The sequence below is a fragment of the Balaenoptera acutorostrata genome, chromosome 2, assembly GCF_949987535.1.
Source record: "Balaenoptera acutorostrata chromosome 2, mBalAcu1.1, whole genome shotgun sequence".
Taxonomy (NCBI): Eukaryota; Metazoa; Chordata; class Mammalia; order Artiodactyla; family Balaenopteridae; genus Balaenoptera; species Balaenoptera acutorostrata.
The window spans coordinates 134,424,213-134,442,395 of record NC_080065.1 but is presented as its reverse complement, the minus strand read 5'-3'; the positions used below and the strand labels follow the sequence as shown (position 1 = coordinate 134,442,395).

Below are 18,183 nucleotides of genomic sequence, written 5' to 3'. Positions count from 1 at the left end.
TAAAAGACACCAGATTGCAAAGACTGTACCAAAAAAAAAAGTAAAATGTATCATGAATAAGTTTTATATTGATTACATGTTGAAATATTATTTTGGATACATTGGGTTAAACGAGATATATCATTAAAATTAATTTTACTTGCTTTAGTTTTTTTAATGTAGCTACTCAAAAACTTTAAATTTGGCTCACACTACATTTCTTTTAGACAACACTGGACTACAGCATGATGCCTTCCTGTGATAGGACCCTGTGTGGGAACTCCTGTGAACATCTGCATCGTGTTTGGAATCATTTGTAAGAACACGGAACCTGACTCACTTGGGAGGTTCACGCCCGAGGTCCAAAAATCTTTTAAAATGCTGGGGCTGGGACTTCCATGGTGGCACAGTGGTTAAGAATCCTCCTGCCAATGCAGGGGACACAGGTTTGAGCCCTGGTCCGGGAAGATCCCACATGCCGCAGAGTAACGAAGCCTGTGTGCCACAACTATTGAGCCTGCGCTCTAGAGCCCGTGAGCCACAACTACTGAGCCCACGTGCCACAACTACTGAAGCCCACATGCCTAGAGCCCGCGCTCCACAGCAAGACAAGCCACAGCAATGAGAAGCCCGCACACCGCAACGAAGAGTAGCCCCCGCTCACTGCAATTAGAGAAAGCCCGCACGCAGCAACGAACACCCAATGCAGCCAAATAAATAAATAAATAAATTTAAAATGCTGTGGCTATGGAATTGGGAAAAGGGCCTTCCTTGCATAGCAGGGCCTGGGGGCTGAGAGGGGAATAGAGAGAACTGGTAGGAGCCAGCTCAGCCTTGATTAGGCACAAAGTTGCACCTAGGAGAAGAAAAGCTATGTGGATTCTTTGTGCCTCTTTTTGGCTAACCACAAGGGGCAGAGGATGAGGAGGTTATTTTCTGTAGACTCAGTAAAGACCAGGGAATAGGTTTGCCGAATTAGGGAGGGGGGGGGAATACAAGATGCTTGGTTAAATTTGAATTTCAGATAAATAATGAAGAATATTTTAGTATAAGTATGTCCCAAATGTCCTGTGGGATATACTTATACTAAAACGTTATTCATTGCTTATGTAAAATTCAAATATAATTGGGCATCCTGTATTTTATGTGGCAACTCCACCAGGGAAGCAGTGAAGGCAGGGAATGGAGATGTTACCAGGTACACTCAGAAGACAAAGCAGCACCTTGACTCTTTGCAGGTCAAGCAGGAAGGCAGAGATGGATAAGTGAGGACCCTTAACAAGGAATTAGTGGACCCTAGAACCCATAGCAACAGAAGATGCTAACCTCAGAGTCCCCAGAACCTTGGATTGTCTTCAACCTGAGGTTATAACAATTTCCACTCAAATAAGTGGTAATTATTAACAGAAATAAGGATAAAATGATAAAAGGTAAGAATATCTACCCAGATACTTAAAAAAAAATCTTGTTCCTTAATTTTGCATTTAAATATTCCTCTATTTAAAGGAAATAGTCACTCTTTCACATTGCTGTTTTAATGAAGAATCATAATTTTAGGAGAATAGTAAACACACCATACACAGGCTTCAATCCCACTCTCTACTGAATGGAAGCTGTTCAGTGCAGTAGTTGAGAGCACTGGCTCCAGAGGCCACCTGCCGCAACGCACATCCTCCTGGCTCTGACACTAGCTGGATGACCTTAAGCAGGTTACTTCCTCTCTCTGTGCCTCAGTTTCTTCAACTGGGAAATGAGATGACAGCAACTACCGTTCAGGGTTGTTGTGAGGATGAAATGAGTTAATACATGTACATCAGAAGAGTGCTGGTCATTTAATGAACACTCAGCAAGTTGGCTTTTTCAAAACGTGTATATTTGTTATTTTTAATCCCCACCATCATCATTCATGTCTAAGAAAGGGTAGAAGATTGGGGGTGTAAAGGCCAGCGTGACTTGGGTGGATGTCCCCACCTCATCCTCTTTTCTGCCTAACACCATTCACCCTTGTCCCCTGACTCCACTTGAAAACCCTTCACCACAGAAATTTTGTCAAGCAGATGTGAAGAGACTGCGGAAGACAGGGATGAGGTTTATACCCACTTGTCCCTCCTTCTTTACGTCTGGTCATCCTAACCATTTCAGAATCAGGAGTCTACCTTCATCTCTCACCTAGGTGGAGGTAAAGCCACCAGCTGGTCTTGCTACTTCCACTCTTGCTACCCTCTCACAATCCATTGTCCACAGCTACCAAGGGGATCTTTGAAAAACAAATCTGATATCACTTCCCTGCTCAAAACTGTCCAATGACTTCTCATCACACGTAGAATAAAATCCACACTCCTTACCAAGACCTAGAACGCCCTGCAGGATCTGGTCCTTCTCTGCCTCTGCTATCTTATCTCCTAATACTCTCCCCTCACTCATTCCCCTGGAGCCACACCAGGCTTCTTTCTGCCTGTCCTTCAAAAATCCCAGGCTCATCCCTGCCTCAGGGCCTTTGCATAGCTCTTCTCTCTACTCTCCCTCCAGATCTTCTCATAGCTGGCTCCTCCCTAACAGCTCTCAGTTCAAATGTCCTCTCCTCAGGAGGCCTTCTCTTTTCTCAAACGTTACTAAAATTGTCATTCTTTAAATTACAAATTACTACTTAAAATTCTCCTGTTTATCTGTGTGTCATCTGTCTCTCTCGCTAACTTGTTAACCCATGAGAAGAGAAGATTGGACCCTCTGGTTGATGCTGTGACCCCAGCACACAGCACAGTGACTGGCACACTGCAGGAGCTCAGTAAATAACTGTTGAACGAATGAATGTGAAAGAATCCCAGAAGAAAGTCTCAGCCACTCCACTAACCAATTTTGTGTCCATTAGGATGTTCTCCCTGTCTCTAGGCCTCAGTCTCTTCATCTGTAGTGACAGGGTTGGACTGGATATTATTTGAGGGTCCTGCCAGCTCTGACATGCTATATTTTAGGGATCCCCCAAACAGCCTCTCACTGAGCTGCATTTCCCTGGAATGCTGGAGAAAATACAGCAATGATCACATGCCGAGACCAATTCCTCAGCAATCTCAGGCTGCTAACTGCCTGGTTTTTTGCTTACCGATCAGCTGCACTTGTTCCTCTTCCCTGGCGGCTGTCTCCTGCAGATCATGAAGCAATTTGCTGTTCACCTTGATGATATCATCGATATTTGAGAACAGGACATCCAGATCTCCCTGCGGCAGCTGGAAGGAACAAAGGCACCATGGGAGGTCGCTTAGGAGTTCAGTGGAGTGACTTTTTTTGCAGGCTTTGGACAGTAGTCCAGAACAGTCACACCACTGGGGTTCCATCACTCTTGGGAAGACTGTCCCAGTGGAATGTTTGCAAGGACTTTGAAATTTTATAATTAGGTATTTTCATTACTCTACAAGAAGAGAGGGAGAGACGAAGTGCTCAGCATGAAAGTAAAGCTGAACTGTATTATCCTAGGTCTGCTGCCAACTATAATTTTTCTTCTCTCATTTTCCCCACCTGTCATATAAGTGTGGGAAGTTGGACTTCTTTCCACCTCTGACATACTTGGCACCTACCACCATTACCTTGAGATATATTCTGAACTCCAGCCCCTATGAACTAAGCTATCCCACTGTTAAAAAGGATGCAGGACATCTATATATGTGCATGAACATATATAGGATATATAGAGAGATAGACTTCCTGGATGCACAATCAAGTGGGAGAAGCTAACTGTAGAAAAATAGAGTATGCTCTCATTTTTGCTAGAATAAGTAACAGGGAATTCCCTGGCAGTCCAGCGGTTAAGACTCGGGCTGTCTTAACCCCGACACTGCTGTGGACCCAGGTTCGATCCCTGGTCAGGGAACTAAGATCCCCAAGCCATCTGGTGTGGCCAAAAACAAACAAACAAAAAATAAAATAAGTGGGGGGCTTCCCTGGTGGCGCGGTGGTTGAGAATCTGCCTGCCGATGCAGGGGACACGGGTTCGAGCCCTGGTCTGGCAGGATCCCGCATGCCGCGGAGCAACTAGGCCCGTGAGCCACAATTACTGAGCTTGCGCATCTGGAGCCTGTGCTCCGCAACAAGAGAGGCCACAATAGTGAGAGGTCCGCGCACCGCGATGAAGAGTGGCCCCCACTTGCCACAACTAGAGAAAGCCCTCACACAGAAACGAAGACCCAACACAGCCAAAACTAAATTAATTAATTAATTAATTTAAAAAAACCTCAATGCCTAAACCCCCCAAAAATAAATAAATAAATAAATAAATAAAATAAGTAACAATCTATATTTGTTTGTTTAATGCCTACAGAGAAAATCCCAATTTCTAGAGGGTGAACTATGAGAGGGCTTTCATCTTCTACATTATCTATTTGATTATTTCATTCATTAAATAAACACTAGTTGAAGTCCACTGTTTACGTGTCAAGAACTGGGATACATTGAACTAAACAGCCTTTGCCTTTATGGACCTTACGTGCTAGGGGATGCTTGCCATTTTAGAGAGAGAGCCTGTGTTATTTCTGAAATCAGGGGGAAAAAAGATGTAAAAAATTAACACTAAAATAGATACCCATCATAATGATAACTTTTCCATGTTACCACCCTCCAAATGAGACAATTAGAAATAGGTCACTTAAAAGAATCTGTTCTAAACTTAATAAAGGACTATTTTATCCATTAGTTCACTTAATTCTCTGAGGTGATTATTCTCTGCCCATTTAGCAGATGAATATACTAAGGCTCCAAGGTGTTAAAAAGCCTTGCTGAAGGTTGCAGGGCCAGTAAGTGGAAGCTTACATCCAGGTGACTTCACATCCACCATACTTCCCCCTCCATCAAGCCTGCCCCAGGAACAGATGTGAGGTTTCAGGAGCTGGGACACTCGCCCCTATAAAGACAGGCTGAGTGTGGCCCCACCCAGGTACCTGCTGCAGGTGGCTCCTAATGTCCGAGGCACACAGCTGGAGCACATGCAAGTAGGAGACCTCAGTGTCGATGAGTTCCCTGACGGCCAGACTCTGATGGAGCAAGGATCTCTCCTCAGGGGCCCGATCTTCCCCGTCTGGACTCCCTGTCCTAGAGGACAGCTCATCAGCCCCATGATCAGTCATGTCAGCAGGTTCTGGGAAAGACAAACACATCCAGACTCACTTCTGGGAGCTCTATTGGGACATGCTGTCTCTAATCCAAAGACAACTATTAATCAGATGGCCTAAAAACATCTTTAGCTGCCTACAGAGTCAAGATGAACTGCGTATAAGCATTTGTGGGCAGTATCTGAACAATCTTAAAAGGTAGAACGCAGCTCAGATAATTGTTGACATTTTAAATTCATTTCCCAGGGTTCAGACAATGTGCTTGCCTGGCTTTTCTTCTATTTTCCCCCAGCTCTTGACCTAGATTTCTTTATCTGGTTCAGGTGAGTCTCCCTCGCCCTCCTTCTCCCAGCAGTTCCCTCCTCTCTACCCACTACTACCCCATTCAGGCCATACTACCTATCGCCTGGACTATTTCCACCGCCTCCAGGATCATTTTCTCAAATCCACACTCCTTTCCCACCTGCTGCCACCCACATCCATTCATCCTGGATATGCTTCCAGTTTAAACTTCCTGAAACAAAGCTTGTGATCCTGGTATTCTCTGCTGTGAGACTGTAATAGCTATCTGCTGCTCTGTGGTCTACCTCTGACTTCGTTTTCCTCTTCCCTGACACACTCCAGTGAAAGAAAGTTATGTGCTTTTCTCCATACCTGCATGGTCATTTCCTGCCTACATGCTTTTGCACCTGCTGTGACCCCTCCCATGTCCCTATGCTCTGACATTCATCTCTAAGGCCTTTCCTGATCCTCCCAGCTGGATGTATTTTTCTTCTTTATCTCTAAGTTTTAAAAGTACAAATAACAATACTGTGGACAAAAAAAATCTCCCTACTACAGAACACCTAGAAATGCTAGATCAGCTATAACAAACTTCCTTTTCACTGCATGGCAAGGCTTGCAAGAAAGTAAAGGAGGGACTTCCCTGGTGGCGCAGAGGTTAAGAATCCACCTGCCAACGCAGGGGACGTGGGTTCGAGCCCTGGTCCGGGAAGATCCCACATGCCACGGAGCAACTAAGTCCGTGCACCACAACTACTGAGCCCGCGCTCTAGAGCCCACGAGCCACAACTACTGAAGCCCTGCACCTAGAGCCTGTGCTCCGCAACAAGAGAAGCCACCACAATGAGAAGCCCGCGCACTGCAACGAAGAGTAGCCCCCGCTCACCGCAACTAGAGAAAGCCTGCGCGCAGCAACAAAGACCCAACGTAGCCAAAAATAAATTAATTAAAAAAAAAAAAAAAGAAAGAAAGAAAGTAAAGGAAATCAGCAGGGATCCCCAAACAGGGAACTGAAAACCAGATCAGGAGCAGCTAAGCTGATGCAGCTGTAGCCAAAGTGGACAGGATGGGCAGGCAAGAGGGCACTGCCCAGCTCTGTGATCCAGAGACTTGGGCATCAGTGCCCAGGCAGAATCAGGAAACAAGCTCCTCTCGAGAACTGGGATCCCTCAAGCACGCCAGTGAAATGGTGGATTAGAAAAAAAAGTCTCCCTACCCACACAGAAGATGACAAAGATGTTTCTGCATCTTGGCTTGGGTCCTGAGTAAAGGAAAAAGTCCTTTCTGAAAATTCATAACAACAGGCCTGCTTTCACTGGGTTGTAGGTTCAAATGTATACTACATATGTGGTCCAAGGAGCTCAATGCTGATAAATAAACAAAAAAACAAGTCCTGGAATAGTGCTACTATGAGTACCCACAGAAAAAATAAAACGTCTCCAGGAGGAAACATCCTTAACCTAGGCCACATGGTACTCCAAGAGATAACCCTGTCCTGAAGATGAGCTCAAAATCCAAAATTACAAGAACTCCAGTGAAGTGAGCATCATCAGAGACAACAGAGCAGGATTACACCCTGAAAACATCAGCTAATCAAACTATCAAATAGAAACTATAAAATAAGCAGGAAAAGAAAAGACGTACAAAAAATAAAGACCCGTATGATTTTTTAAAGCACCAGGCAGAACTTACAGAAATTAAAAATTTAGTCTTTGACATTAAAAATTAAATGGACAGTTTAAACATTTAGGAACGAGAAGTAGTAAAGGGGCAGATAGATCCAAAGAAATTATCCAGACTGCTAAAAAGAAAGAGAAAATCATGGAAAATATGAAAGAGAATTAAGGGATCTGAATATTGAAATAAGAAGATCATGTACCAAATCTGTGTTCCAGAAGACAAGAATAAACAGAGTGAGAAGAGGCAATATATGAAGAGATGAGACTCATAATTGTCCAGAATTTACAAAAGATATGAATTCTTAGGTCTAGGAAGTACAAGTCCCAAGCAGGATAAGTTTAAAAAAAAAAATCACATCGAAACACACTGAGAGGAAATTTCAGAACCTTGACGTCCTGGAGAATTTACCTTATAGTTTCCTTGTCAGGAAACTATGTTCTACCAAAATAAAGAAATAAATCACGACACAAGATACAGAGAACTGGTAATATAATATGTGAGAGAGGCTGAGGAAATCCCTAGGATAGGTGAAAGGGAATTCTAAGTTTGACTGTTGGTGACAGACAGACAGCAAACAGTCTGGGCTAGAGTATTAGAATGTCTTGAGAACTTTATTGAATCAATAGAGAATATGGTCCTTATTTAGGCATAATTACACAGACGGGGACCTCCCTGGTGGTTCAGTGGGTAAGACTCCACGCTCCCAATGCAGGGGGCCCAGGTTCGATCCCTGGTCGGGAACTAGATCCCGCATACATGCTGTAACTGAGAGTCCGCATGCTGTAACTAAGAAGTCAGCATGCCGCAACTAAGAAGCCTGCATGCTGCAACTAAAGATCCTGCATGCCACAACTAAGACCCGGCACAGCCTAAATAAATAAATAAATAAATATTTTTTTAAAAAATTACACAGATAAGACATACGAAACTAAGAAACAAACCAACAAATAAAAACAAAACAATTGTTATAACAATTTTTATAACAAAAAATTGTGCAGAAAAGATAAAATTATGTGTCACTACCCGATTCAGTTATAAATAGAATCTACACAAGTAATAATACAAGTGATCTAATTCATATTATGTACTGAGAGGACAGGGTGATGGAGAGGGAGAAAAAATGAGCTAAAGCCTCATCGTCCATAGTGGAAATCAAAGAACAATGTCTAAATCGAAAGCTCAAGAAGGAGCAGTACATGTGTGTTATAAAACAATCAGCTAAAAACAACAGAAGGAATTGCCTGGTAGTGGCTGGAGCAGGAAAGAGAAGAGAACAGGCTGCTTTTCATAACAAACATTGCAGAATCACCTGTCTCTCTTTCTCATCACAAATGTAGAACTATCCATCTCTTTAAATTACAGCTTTGAAGTGAAGTAAGAACTAAATGTAAGAAAAAGTGAGAATTCCTCAATTTTGCTGGAGATCAATATTCAAAAATAAATCATATTCCTGTGTATACCAACAACAATTTTTAAGAGTGCAATTTAAGGAAAAATAGCAGCATAATAATAAAAAGATTTAATAACACATAATATTTATTCCTTCCTAAATATCTTAATTTAACAAAAGATGGGGAGTTCCCTGGTGGCCTAGTTGTTAGGATTCCAGGCTTTCACTGCCGTGGCCCACGTTCAATCCCTAGTTGGGGAACTGAGGTCTCACAAGCTATGCATCCAAAAAAAAAAAAGATGTACAAGATCTTTATGAAGAAAATTATTAACCTTTATCTAAATATATTTAAGAACTAGTTGGGAATTCCCTGGCAGTCCAGTGGTTAGGACTCTGAGCTTCCACTGCAGGGGGCCCAGGTCTGATCCCTGGTCAGGAACTAAGATCCCACAAGCCACACGGCACAGCCTGAAAAAATAAAAACAAAAACAAAACCACAAAAAAGAACCAGTTACAAGTAGAGATACACTATGTTCATGGATAGGAAAAGTTAATATCATAAAGATGAAAATTGACCCAAACTGATTCAATACAATTTCAATAAGACTCCTGATAGGGTTTGGGGAGTTGGGTTTTTTTTTTAGTAGAACATAATACAATGATTCTAAAATATATATGGACAAAAAGGCTCAGAATGACTAAGGCAATTCTGAAGAACAAGGTGGGGGGACCTGTCCTACCAGATATCTAGATACATTTGAAAGTCATAATAATTTAAAAGTATAGTATTGACACAGGGGCAAACAGATCAGTAGAACAGATTAGAGAGCCCAAAAGCAGACCACAGTAAATATGGAAACTTGATATATGACATAAGTGTCATTATAAGTCACTGGGAAAAGGATGGTCCATGAGATAACTGGCTTCCCCTATAAAAAAAAATCAACAAATGCAATCCCACAGCACACACCAAATAAACTCCAGATGGATTAAAAACCTAAATGTTAAATGTGAAACTCTAAATTCTTAGAAGAAAACAGGAAAATATTTTTTTAAACTCTCTAGATAAGAAGGATTTTTTTCAACAAGACATAAAATGTACAAACCCCAAAAGAAAAAATTGATAAATCTGACTACAATAATATTGGAATGTTCTGTTCATAAACAATTCTAAAATCAAAAGGAAAAGAGGGGCCTTAGATCAGATGATATTTGTCGTGAATACAACCAACAAAAGTTTAATACCCAGGGCTTCCCTGGTGGCACAGTGGTTGAGAATCTGCCTGCCAATGCAGGCGACACGGGTTCGATTCCTGGTCTGGGAAGATCCCACATGCCACGGAGCAGCTGGGCCCGTGAGCCACAATTACTGAGCCTGCGCGTCTGGAGCCTGTGCTCCGCAACGGGAGAGGCCGCAATAGTGAGAGGCCCGCGCACCGCGATGAGGAGTGGCCCCCGCTTGCCACAACTAGAGAAAGCCCTCGCACAGAAATGAAGACCCAACACAGCCATAAATAAATAAATAAACAAATAAACCCAAAAGTTAAAAAAAAAAGCAACTTTCTATTAAAAAAAAAGTTTAATACCTAGACTATATAAAGAACTACTATGAATCATTAAAACAAGGCAATCTGTAAGAAAAATAGACAAAGGATATGGTTGCAAATACAGTGTTTAAGTTCATTTAGTGTCAATTTTAACCTCCTCCTATGAGATCTTGCTGTAATGCTGAAACTGGAGAGCTAAAACCCAGCTTTCCAGACTCCCTTGCAGCTAAGATTCTAAGATTCCACCAATCAGATGATCTCATGTGAGCCAGAATTTAGAAATTAGATAAGTAGGAAGAGAAGTGATGCTTGAAGTAACTATTTAATGGGGCAGGTACTGCATTGTTCTGAAATCAACAGTTCTGGCAACAGATTGTAGCTAAAGTCATAGAATCTTGAAGCCAGCAGCAGGGGCAGCAGCTTCCCAATTCTTCAGTTTCTGGATTGTTACAGAGGGTAGTGGCTTCTTTGGAGCAGCTTCGGAGCTGTATTATTGTATTAGTACTTTTTGGGGGGGGGGGGACCGCACCATGTAGAATGCGGGATCTTAGTTCCCCAACCAGGGATTGAACCCGTGCCCCCTGTACTGCAAGTGCAGAGCCTTAACCACTGGACCACCAAGGAAGTCCCTGGGACTCATTCCTAAGGCCCATTCTGTGGACTGATTCTCCAGGCCTTCCACCAATTTGGTAAGCTCCTAAGACCCTCTTTTATTTATTTATTTTTTAAATTTTTATTTATTTATTTATTTATTTTTGGCTGCGCTGGGTCTTCGTTGCTGTGTGCGGGCTTTCTCTAGTTGCAGCAAGCGGGGGCTACTCTTTGTTGAGGTGCATGGGCTTCTCACTGCGGTGGCTTCTCTTGTGGAACACGGGCTCTAGGTGTGCGGGCTTCAGTAGTTGCAGCACGTGGGCTCAGCAGTTGCGGTTTGTGGGCTCTAGAGCATGGGCTCAGTAGTTGTGGCACATAGGCTGAGTTGCTCTGTGGCATGTGGGATCTTCCCGGACCAGGGATCAAACCCGTGTCCCCTGCATTGGCAGGCAGATTCTTAACCACTGGATGACCAGGGAAGTCCCAAGACCCTCTTTTAAATCCCTTTCTGGTTAAAATAGAATGTTTTGTGTTATCTCCAACTAAATCCTGGCTAATACCAGCATGAAAAGTTAATTCACAAAAGAAGAAATTTAAATGGCTAATATGCAAATGAAAAGATGTTCAATTCACTCTTAACTAGGCAAATGCGAATAATTAAAACCATAATAAGGGAATTCCCTGGTAATCCAGTGGTTAGGACTCCATGCTTTCACTGCCGAGGGCCCAGGTTCAATCCCTGGTCAGGGAACTAAGATCCCACAAGCTGTGTGGTGCAGCAAAACAAAACAAAACCACAATGAGATACCATTCCATGCCCAAGAGATCAGCAAAATATGAAAATAAAATATAATGTTGGTAGGACAGCAGATGAATGGGAAATCTCATATACGGGTATGATAATGTGAATTGTTACAACCATCCTAAAGAGCAACTTGGCAATATTTAGAAAAGTTGAAAATTCACACACTGTCAGGCCAAGGAGTTCTACTCCTAGGTATACCCCGCCTTCAAGAAACTTTCCACATACACACAAGAAATGTAGACATGAATGCTCATGGCAGCACTGCTGAAATAACAAAAAATTAGAAAAAAACTAAAAGCTCCAATGAAAGTAGATAAATAACTTGTGGTATAGCCATATAATGGAATTCTGAACAACACTGAAAGTAAATAAACTATAGATTCATGTATCAATACGGATATCCTCACAAACACTGTAAACAGGAAAAAATATATATAAACAAGTCCCAGAAGGATACACAGAGTATGACACTATTTTTAAAAGTTTAAAATGTGAAAAGAAAATAATAATAATAAAATTTTAAAGTTTTTAAAAGTTTAAAATATGTGAAACAATGCTAGATATTGTTTAGGGACACATACACATGTAGTACAGGTATTAAATTTTTCATGGAAGTGGTTAACAATAAATCCAGGTGATTAAAGAAATTTTCACATATTTAGGTATAGCGAAGTCATTCTGGCTTATACATGACTTAACTTGATTTTCCGCTAACTAAAACAGCCTGTTTGTGGCCTATCTGACATACACTGTCATATCTGCTTTAATTATTAAAGAAAAGGGCACAATGATCACAAGTAAAGAATGTCCATGTTAAAAATAAAGATTAAATGCCTCCTTTCCTAGAACACCAATGCTGGTACTGCTTTGATGATAAGACTCCTTTCCCAGAAGCCAAGGTCATACTGACTCACTGTGTACATGCTGATCTGTTTTTTTGAAACCTTGAAGGAATATATTCCTGACTTGTTTGATGTTCTTTGTTCTGACATAATAATGTAAAACCGCTGAAAACCATGCTTCTCTGGAGCAGCTCTTTAGAGTTATCTGAGAGGCTGTCTCCCAGGCTATAGTCCTCAGTTTAGCCCAAATAAAACTCTTTTTTATTCCTATTATATTTTGTTTATTGATTATTTCCATCCACACAGGATAAAAGTAACCTCTGGAAAGGGAGCTAGAGGAATAGAATTGGGGAGAGTATCAAAGGGGACTTAATGGTATCTGAGGGGCTTTTTAAGTTAAACTTTTAATTCTGAGATAATTAGAGATGCACATGCAGTTGTAAGAAATAATACAGAGGTTCTGTGTATCCTTTACCCAACTTCCCCAGTGACAACATTCGGCAAAACTATAGTACAATCTCACAGCCAGGATGTTGACACCAATACAGTCAAGATGCAGAGCAGTTCCATCTTAAGGATCCTTCATGTTGCCTTTTTACCCACTTGGCTCCAGCCCCATCCCATATATAACCCCCAGCAAATAAGAATCTGTTCTCTATTTCTATACTCTTGTCAGTTCAAGAATGTATGTAGGTAGCTCCCTGGTGGTCTAGTGGTTAGGACTCAGCGCTTTCACTCCCGTGGCCAGGGTTTAATCCCTGGTCAGAGAACTGAGATCCAACAAGCTGCATGATGCAGCCAAAATAAATAAATAAATAAATAAAATGAAAGTTTATTAAAAAAAAAAGAATGTATGTAAACCACACAGTATGTATATTTGAATCATATAATACATAACCTTTTGGGACTGATTTTATTCAATCAGGATAATTCCTTGGAGATTCATGTAAGCTGTTGTGTGTTATCAATAGGTCCTTCCTTTTCATTGCTGAGTATCTGACATGTTTTATTTGGTTTTTAAAAAACTGAAGCAAATATGTCAAAAATGTTAAAATTAAACAAAGCTAGGTAGTAAGAACATGGGCATTTGTTGTTTTGTTCTTTGTTCTTTTCTGGACAGTTAAAATATTTCCTAATATTTAAAGTGACATGCATCCCATTCAGCCCTGTACTCAGGTTACTTAGGGCTATGCCTCATCTTCCTGGCTAGACACTAAGCTCTTGGAGACAAGATAAGCACCCATTCATTGTGTCTTCCTCTCTGTCTCACAATGCTGATACATATACGAATATGTATTTGCATATATAAACGGTCCTTTTCATGTAGTAGTAGCAGAAGTTTCTGTCCTGGGTCATAAGCACTGACCCATGGATCAGTGCTTATATACAGGTGCTTGGTGAGAGCAAGGTTGTTCAGAAGGCAGAAGGCCCAGAAAGATCCTGGAACATATCTGATGCACAGCTTTAGTCCAGCTCCTGAACACTGCCTTTGGCCTGCTGACCTGTCCCTGGCCTGAATCACTGACATTCATCACCCAGTTCATCGCTTTTCTAGAAAGATCCCAATCGGATTTCAGGAGAGCTACTCAGGTTCCACTACTCAGAACTGTTGCTAAATAAACAAAAACCATAAGTAATACTTCATAGAGAACTACTAAATATTTAAAATAGCACTTAGGTTAACTGCAATCCAGACCTCCAAGCAGGCCTGGCAGAACTTCTCCGTAGCAGCATTTTGTTATTCTCTTAGTTTATAGCCCATGTAATGGAAAGAAACACATTTTTATTTCTTTAAAAATATATTATTTGGCATGAAAAGGAATGAACTACTAATGTGTGCTATAACATAAATGAATCTTGAAAACATTACACTAAATGAAAGAAGTTAGCCACAAAGGACCACATACTTGATGATTCTATTTATATGAAATGTCCAGAATAGGCAAATCTATAGAAACAGAAAGTGGATTAGTAGTTTCCAGGGCTGAAGGGATAATGATTTGGAGTGTGGTGGCTGGGCTTCTTTTGGGGATGGTGAAACGTTCTAAACTTATTAGTGGTGATGGTTGCACAACTCAGTGAATATACTAAAAACCATTGATTTGTACACTTTAAATGGGTGAATTAGGGACTTCCCTGGCAGTCCAGTGGTTAAGACTCTGCGTTTCCACTGCAGGGGGCGCAGGTTCAATCCCTGGTCAGGAACTAAGATCCCTCATGCTATGCTATGTGGCGTGGCCAAACAAAAAGAGGGTGAATTATATGATGTGAATTATATCTCAATAAAGCTGTTACCCTCAAAAATATTATATAATACGAAATGTTGGCAAGGATGTGGAGAAACTGGATCTCTCATACATTGCTGATGGGAATGTAAAATGGTACAGTTACTTTGGAAAATAGTTTGTCAGTTTCTTTAAAAACTAAACATACACTTACCAGCAATCACACCCCAGGGCATCTATTCCAGAGGAAGAAAACTTATGCCTATACAAAAACCTGTCTACGAATGTTCATCAAAGCTTTATTTGTAATAGCTAAAAACTGAAAACAACCAAAATGTTGTTTTATTAAGTGAATTTAATAGGTGGATGGCTAAAAAAAAAAAAAAGTTGTATATCTAAGGTCACAGAATACTCAGAAATAAAAAGGGATGAACTACTGATATCCTCAAGAATCATCCAGTTGTGCTGCCTGAAAAAAGAACAACTGAAAAGCTTACTGTGTGATCATTTATAAAACATCTAAAATTATAGAGACAGAGAACAGATTAGTGGCCACCTGGTTAGGGATGAGGGTGGTGGGCACCTGGGTGTGGTAATAAAGGAACAGCACAGGAAGAACTTCATGGTGATAGAATAGATCTGCATCTTAATTGAAATGGTGGTTACAGAAATCTACACATGTGATAAAACAACATCTAACAATCAAACACATGATTGTATCAATGCCAATTTCCTGGCTTTGATATTGTGCTATTGAGATAAGACATAACCACTGGAGGAACCTGGTGAAGATACACATAACCTCTCTGTACTATCCTTGGAACTTCATGCTGACCTATACTTATTTCAAAGTAAAAAGTTAAAAACAAACGAAATATTGGATAGCTTAAGTTATCCACTATCTTTGCAACACTCTCAGGACAAATGCAGCTTAAAAGCCTGGGAGAGCAGGCTGGGTGCCTTTGTTCCACTTCCTGGTCTGGTCTGATACAGAGATTTGTCTTGGAGAATATATTTGGGAAAATATGTCTTTCAATATAGTCCAGTCCATGCTCAGTCCTGAGATCTCTTTGATGCCCTGTGATAAGCAATTAAGAACTAAAATCAGTCTAGCACATAGTGGGTACTAAAAAAAAAAAAATGTTTGTTGAATGTTATGCAGTGACTGCTTCTGACTCTAGGATAGGATAGAACTGTTAATTCTCTTCTCCTCTCTCCTCCTCTGTCCACACTCGCACAGAATAATTTGGGCATTCACACATTTATTCAACAAATATTTGGAGTAGCTATTCCATGCCAAGCATTTTTCTGGACTGTGAGGATACAGAGTTAAAGGAGGGGGGTGGGGAAAGGGCTCTACAATAAAGATAGGGCACTTATTTTTTTGTTTTTGATTCTTGTTGTTTTGTTTTATTTAATTTTGGAAATGGCCCTGGGGTTCTTTCTTTTTTTTTGTAATTTTATTTTTTTTTTATACAGCAGGTTCTTACTAGTTATCTATTTTATATATATTAGTGTATATATGTCAATCCCAATCTCCCAATTCATCCCACCACTTTCCCCCCTTGCTGTCCATATGTTTGTTCTCTACATCTGTGTCTTTATTTCTGCCTTACAAACCGGTTCATCTATACCATTTTTTTAGATTCCATGTATATGCGTTATATATGATATTTGTTTTTCTCTTTCTGACTTACTTCACTCTGTATGACAGTCTCTAGGTCCATCCATGTCCACGTCTCTACAAATGACCCAATTTCGTTCCTTTTTATGGCTGAGTAATATTCCATTGTATATATGCACCACATCTTCTTTATCCATTCATCTGTCGATGGGCATTTAGGTTGCTTCCATGACCTGGCTATTGTAAATAGTACTGCAAATGAGGGCTTCCCTGGTGGTGCAGTGGTTAAGAATCCGCCTGCCAATGCAGGGGACACTGGTTCGAGCCCTGGTCCAGGAAGATCCCACATGCCGCAGAGCAACTAAGCCCGTGCACCACAACTACTGAGCCTGTGCTCTAGAGCCTGCGAGCCACAACTACTGAGCCTGTGCACCTAGAGCCCGTGCTCCACAAGAGAAGCCACCGCAATGAGAAGCCCGTGCACCGCGACGAAGAGTAGCCCCCGCTCACCGCAACTAGAGAAAGCCTGCATGCAGCAACGAAGACCCAATGCAGCCAAAAATAAAATAAATAAATTTTGGAAACATAGTGCTGCAATGAACATTGGGGTGCATGTGTCTTTCTGAATTATGGTTTTCTCTGAGTATATGCCCAGTAAGGATAGGGCATTTAAAATATCTGGTTATTTGCTCCAAGTTTTGTTCCACTAAAAGCAGAGGGACTAAGTAAATGTTATGGACATCCTGATTGATTTCACCCCTTTTAAGACAGAAGCAACAAGGGAAATGATACTCTGAACCTAATTCTGACCAATCAGAAGTGAATGGAGGGCTTCCCTGGTGGTGCAGTGGTTGAGAATCCGCCTGCCAGTGCAGGGGACACGGGTTCGATCCCTGGTCCAGGAAGATCTCACATGTCGTGGAGCAACTGAGCCCGTGCGCCACAACTGCTAAGCCTGTGCTCTAGAGCCCATAGGCCACAACTACTGAGCCTGCGTGCTGCAACTACTGAAGCCCACGTGCCTAGAGCCTGTGCTCCGCACCAAAAGAAGCCACCGCAATGAGAAGCCCATGCACCACAACAAAGAGTAGCCCCCACTCACTGCAACTATAGAAAGCCCGCGCGCAGCAACGAAGACCCAATGCAGCCAAAAACAAATAAATAAAATAAATAAATTTATATAAAAAAAAGAGGTGGTTACTCTTTAAAAAAAAAAAGAAGTGAATGGAGACAGGGACTTCCCTGGTGGCTCAGTGGTTAAGACTCTGTGCTCCCAATGCAGGGGGCCCGGGTTCCATCCCTGGTCAGGGAACTAGATCCCACATGCATGCTGCAACTAAGAGTTTGCATGCCACAACTAAAGAGCCTGAGTGCTGCAACTAAGGAGCACTTGAGCCACAACTAAGGAGCCCGCCTGCTGCAACTAAGACCCAGCACAACGAAAGAAAGAAAGAAAGAAAGAAAGAAAGAAAGAAAGAAAGAAAGAAGGAAAGTGAATGGAAGTAAGCAGATCCCAGAGGAAAGTGAAACCATCATCTTAAAAGTTCTTTCAGAAGGTAAAATGTCATGGCAAGAAAAGATGAACATCCATCAGGCTCCCACCCCAGGTTACAGAGGGAGGTCAATTTAAACATTTAAGGAAAAAAAAAGGAAGTAAAACCTCTAGGGATTAGGGTTCATGGGAAGACTGTTGAAGGTGAAGTTAAACATCATGCTAACAAAAGACCCTGTTGAAGAATAAAGGGAGGAAATACCTATAGAAATGAGAATGGCCACATAGGGATCCTGGCTAATGAGTCTCATTTATAAAGATACATACAAGAGTCAGAGTGGTGGGTCCTGTACAAAGAGCGTCCAGAACTCTAAAACACAGAAGCGTCTGGGATTAACAAAATTGTAAGAATAACCTCCACAGCTCTGCCCCTACTATGACTGCCAACTAAATTTTAACATTCATGTTCAGAAAAAGTAAAAAATAGGCACTCTATTTGATGGCTTTGCTTTCCTCTTCTTAGCCCTAAAGAGTGACTGCAGGGGTCACTATGAAAGTTAGGAGCCTAGACCCTGGAGCCAGAAAACCTGATTTCAAATTCTGATTCTGCAATCAATCAGCTGGCTC

The 18,183-nt window shown here is 41.4% G+C and overlaps 1 protein-coding gene across 4 annotated transcripts in view; it reads right to left on the bottom strand.

Moving 5' to 3' along the window:
* The window catches only part of ARHGEF37 (Rho guanine nucleotide exchange factor 37), a 91,575-nt gene that overhangs the window by 68,785 nt on the left and 4,607 nt on the right, over window positions 1-18,183 (bottom strand). For all 4 annotated transcript variants that reach the window (XM_057541206.1, XM_007188671.2, XM_057541207.1 and 1 more), the window contains 2 exons: window positions 4,908-5,104; window positions 3,080-3,203 (listed from right to left, as the gene is read on the bottom strand). In XM_057541206.1, coding sequence (XP_057397189.1) covers window positions 3,080-3,203; window positions 4,908-5,093 — 310 coding nt within the window. In that variant the 5' untranslated portion in view covers window positions 5,094-5,104. The remainder of the gene's footprint in view (window positions 1-3,079; window positions 3,204-4,907; window positions 5,105-18,183) is intronic.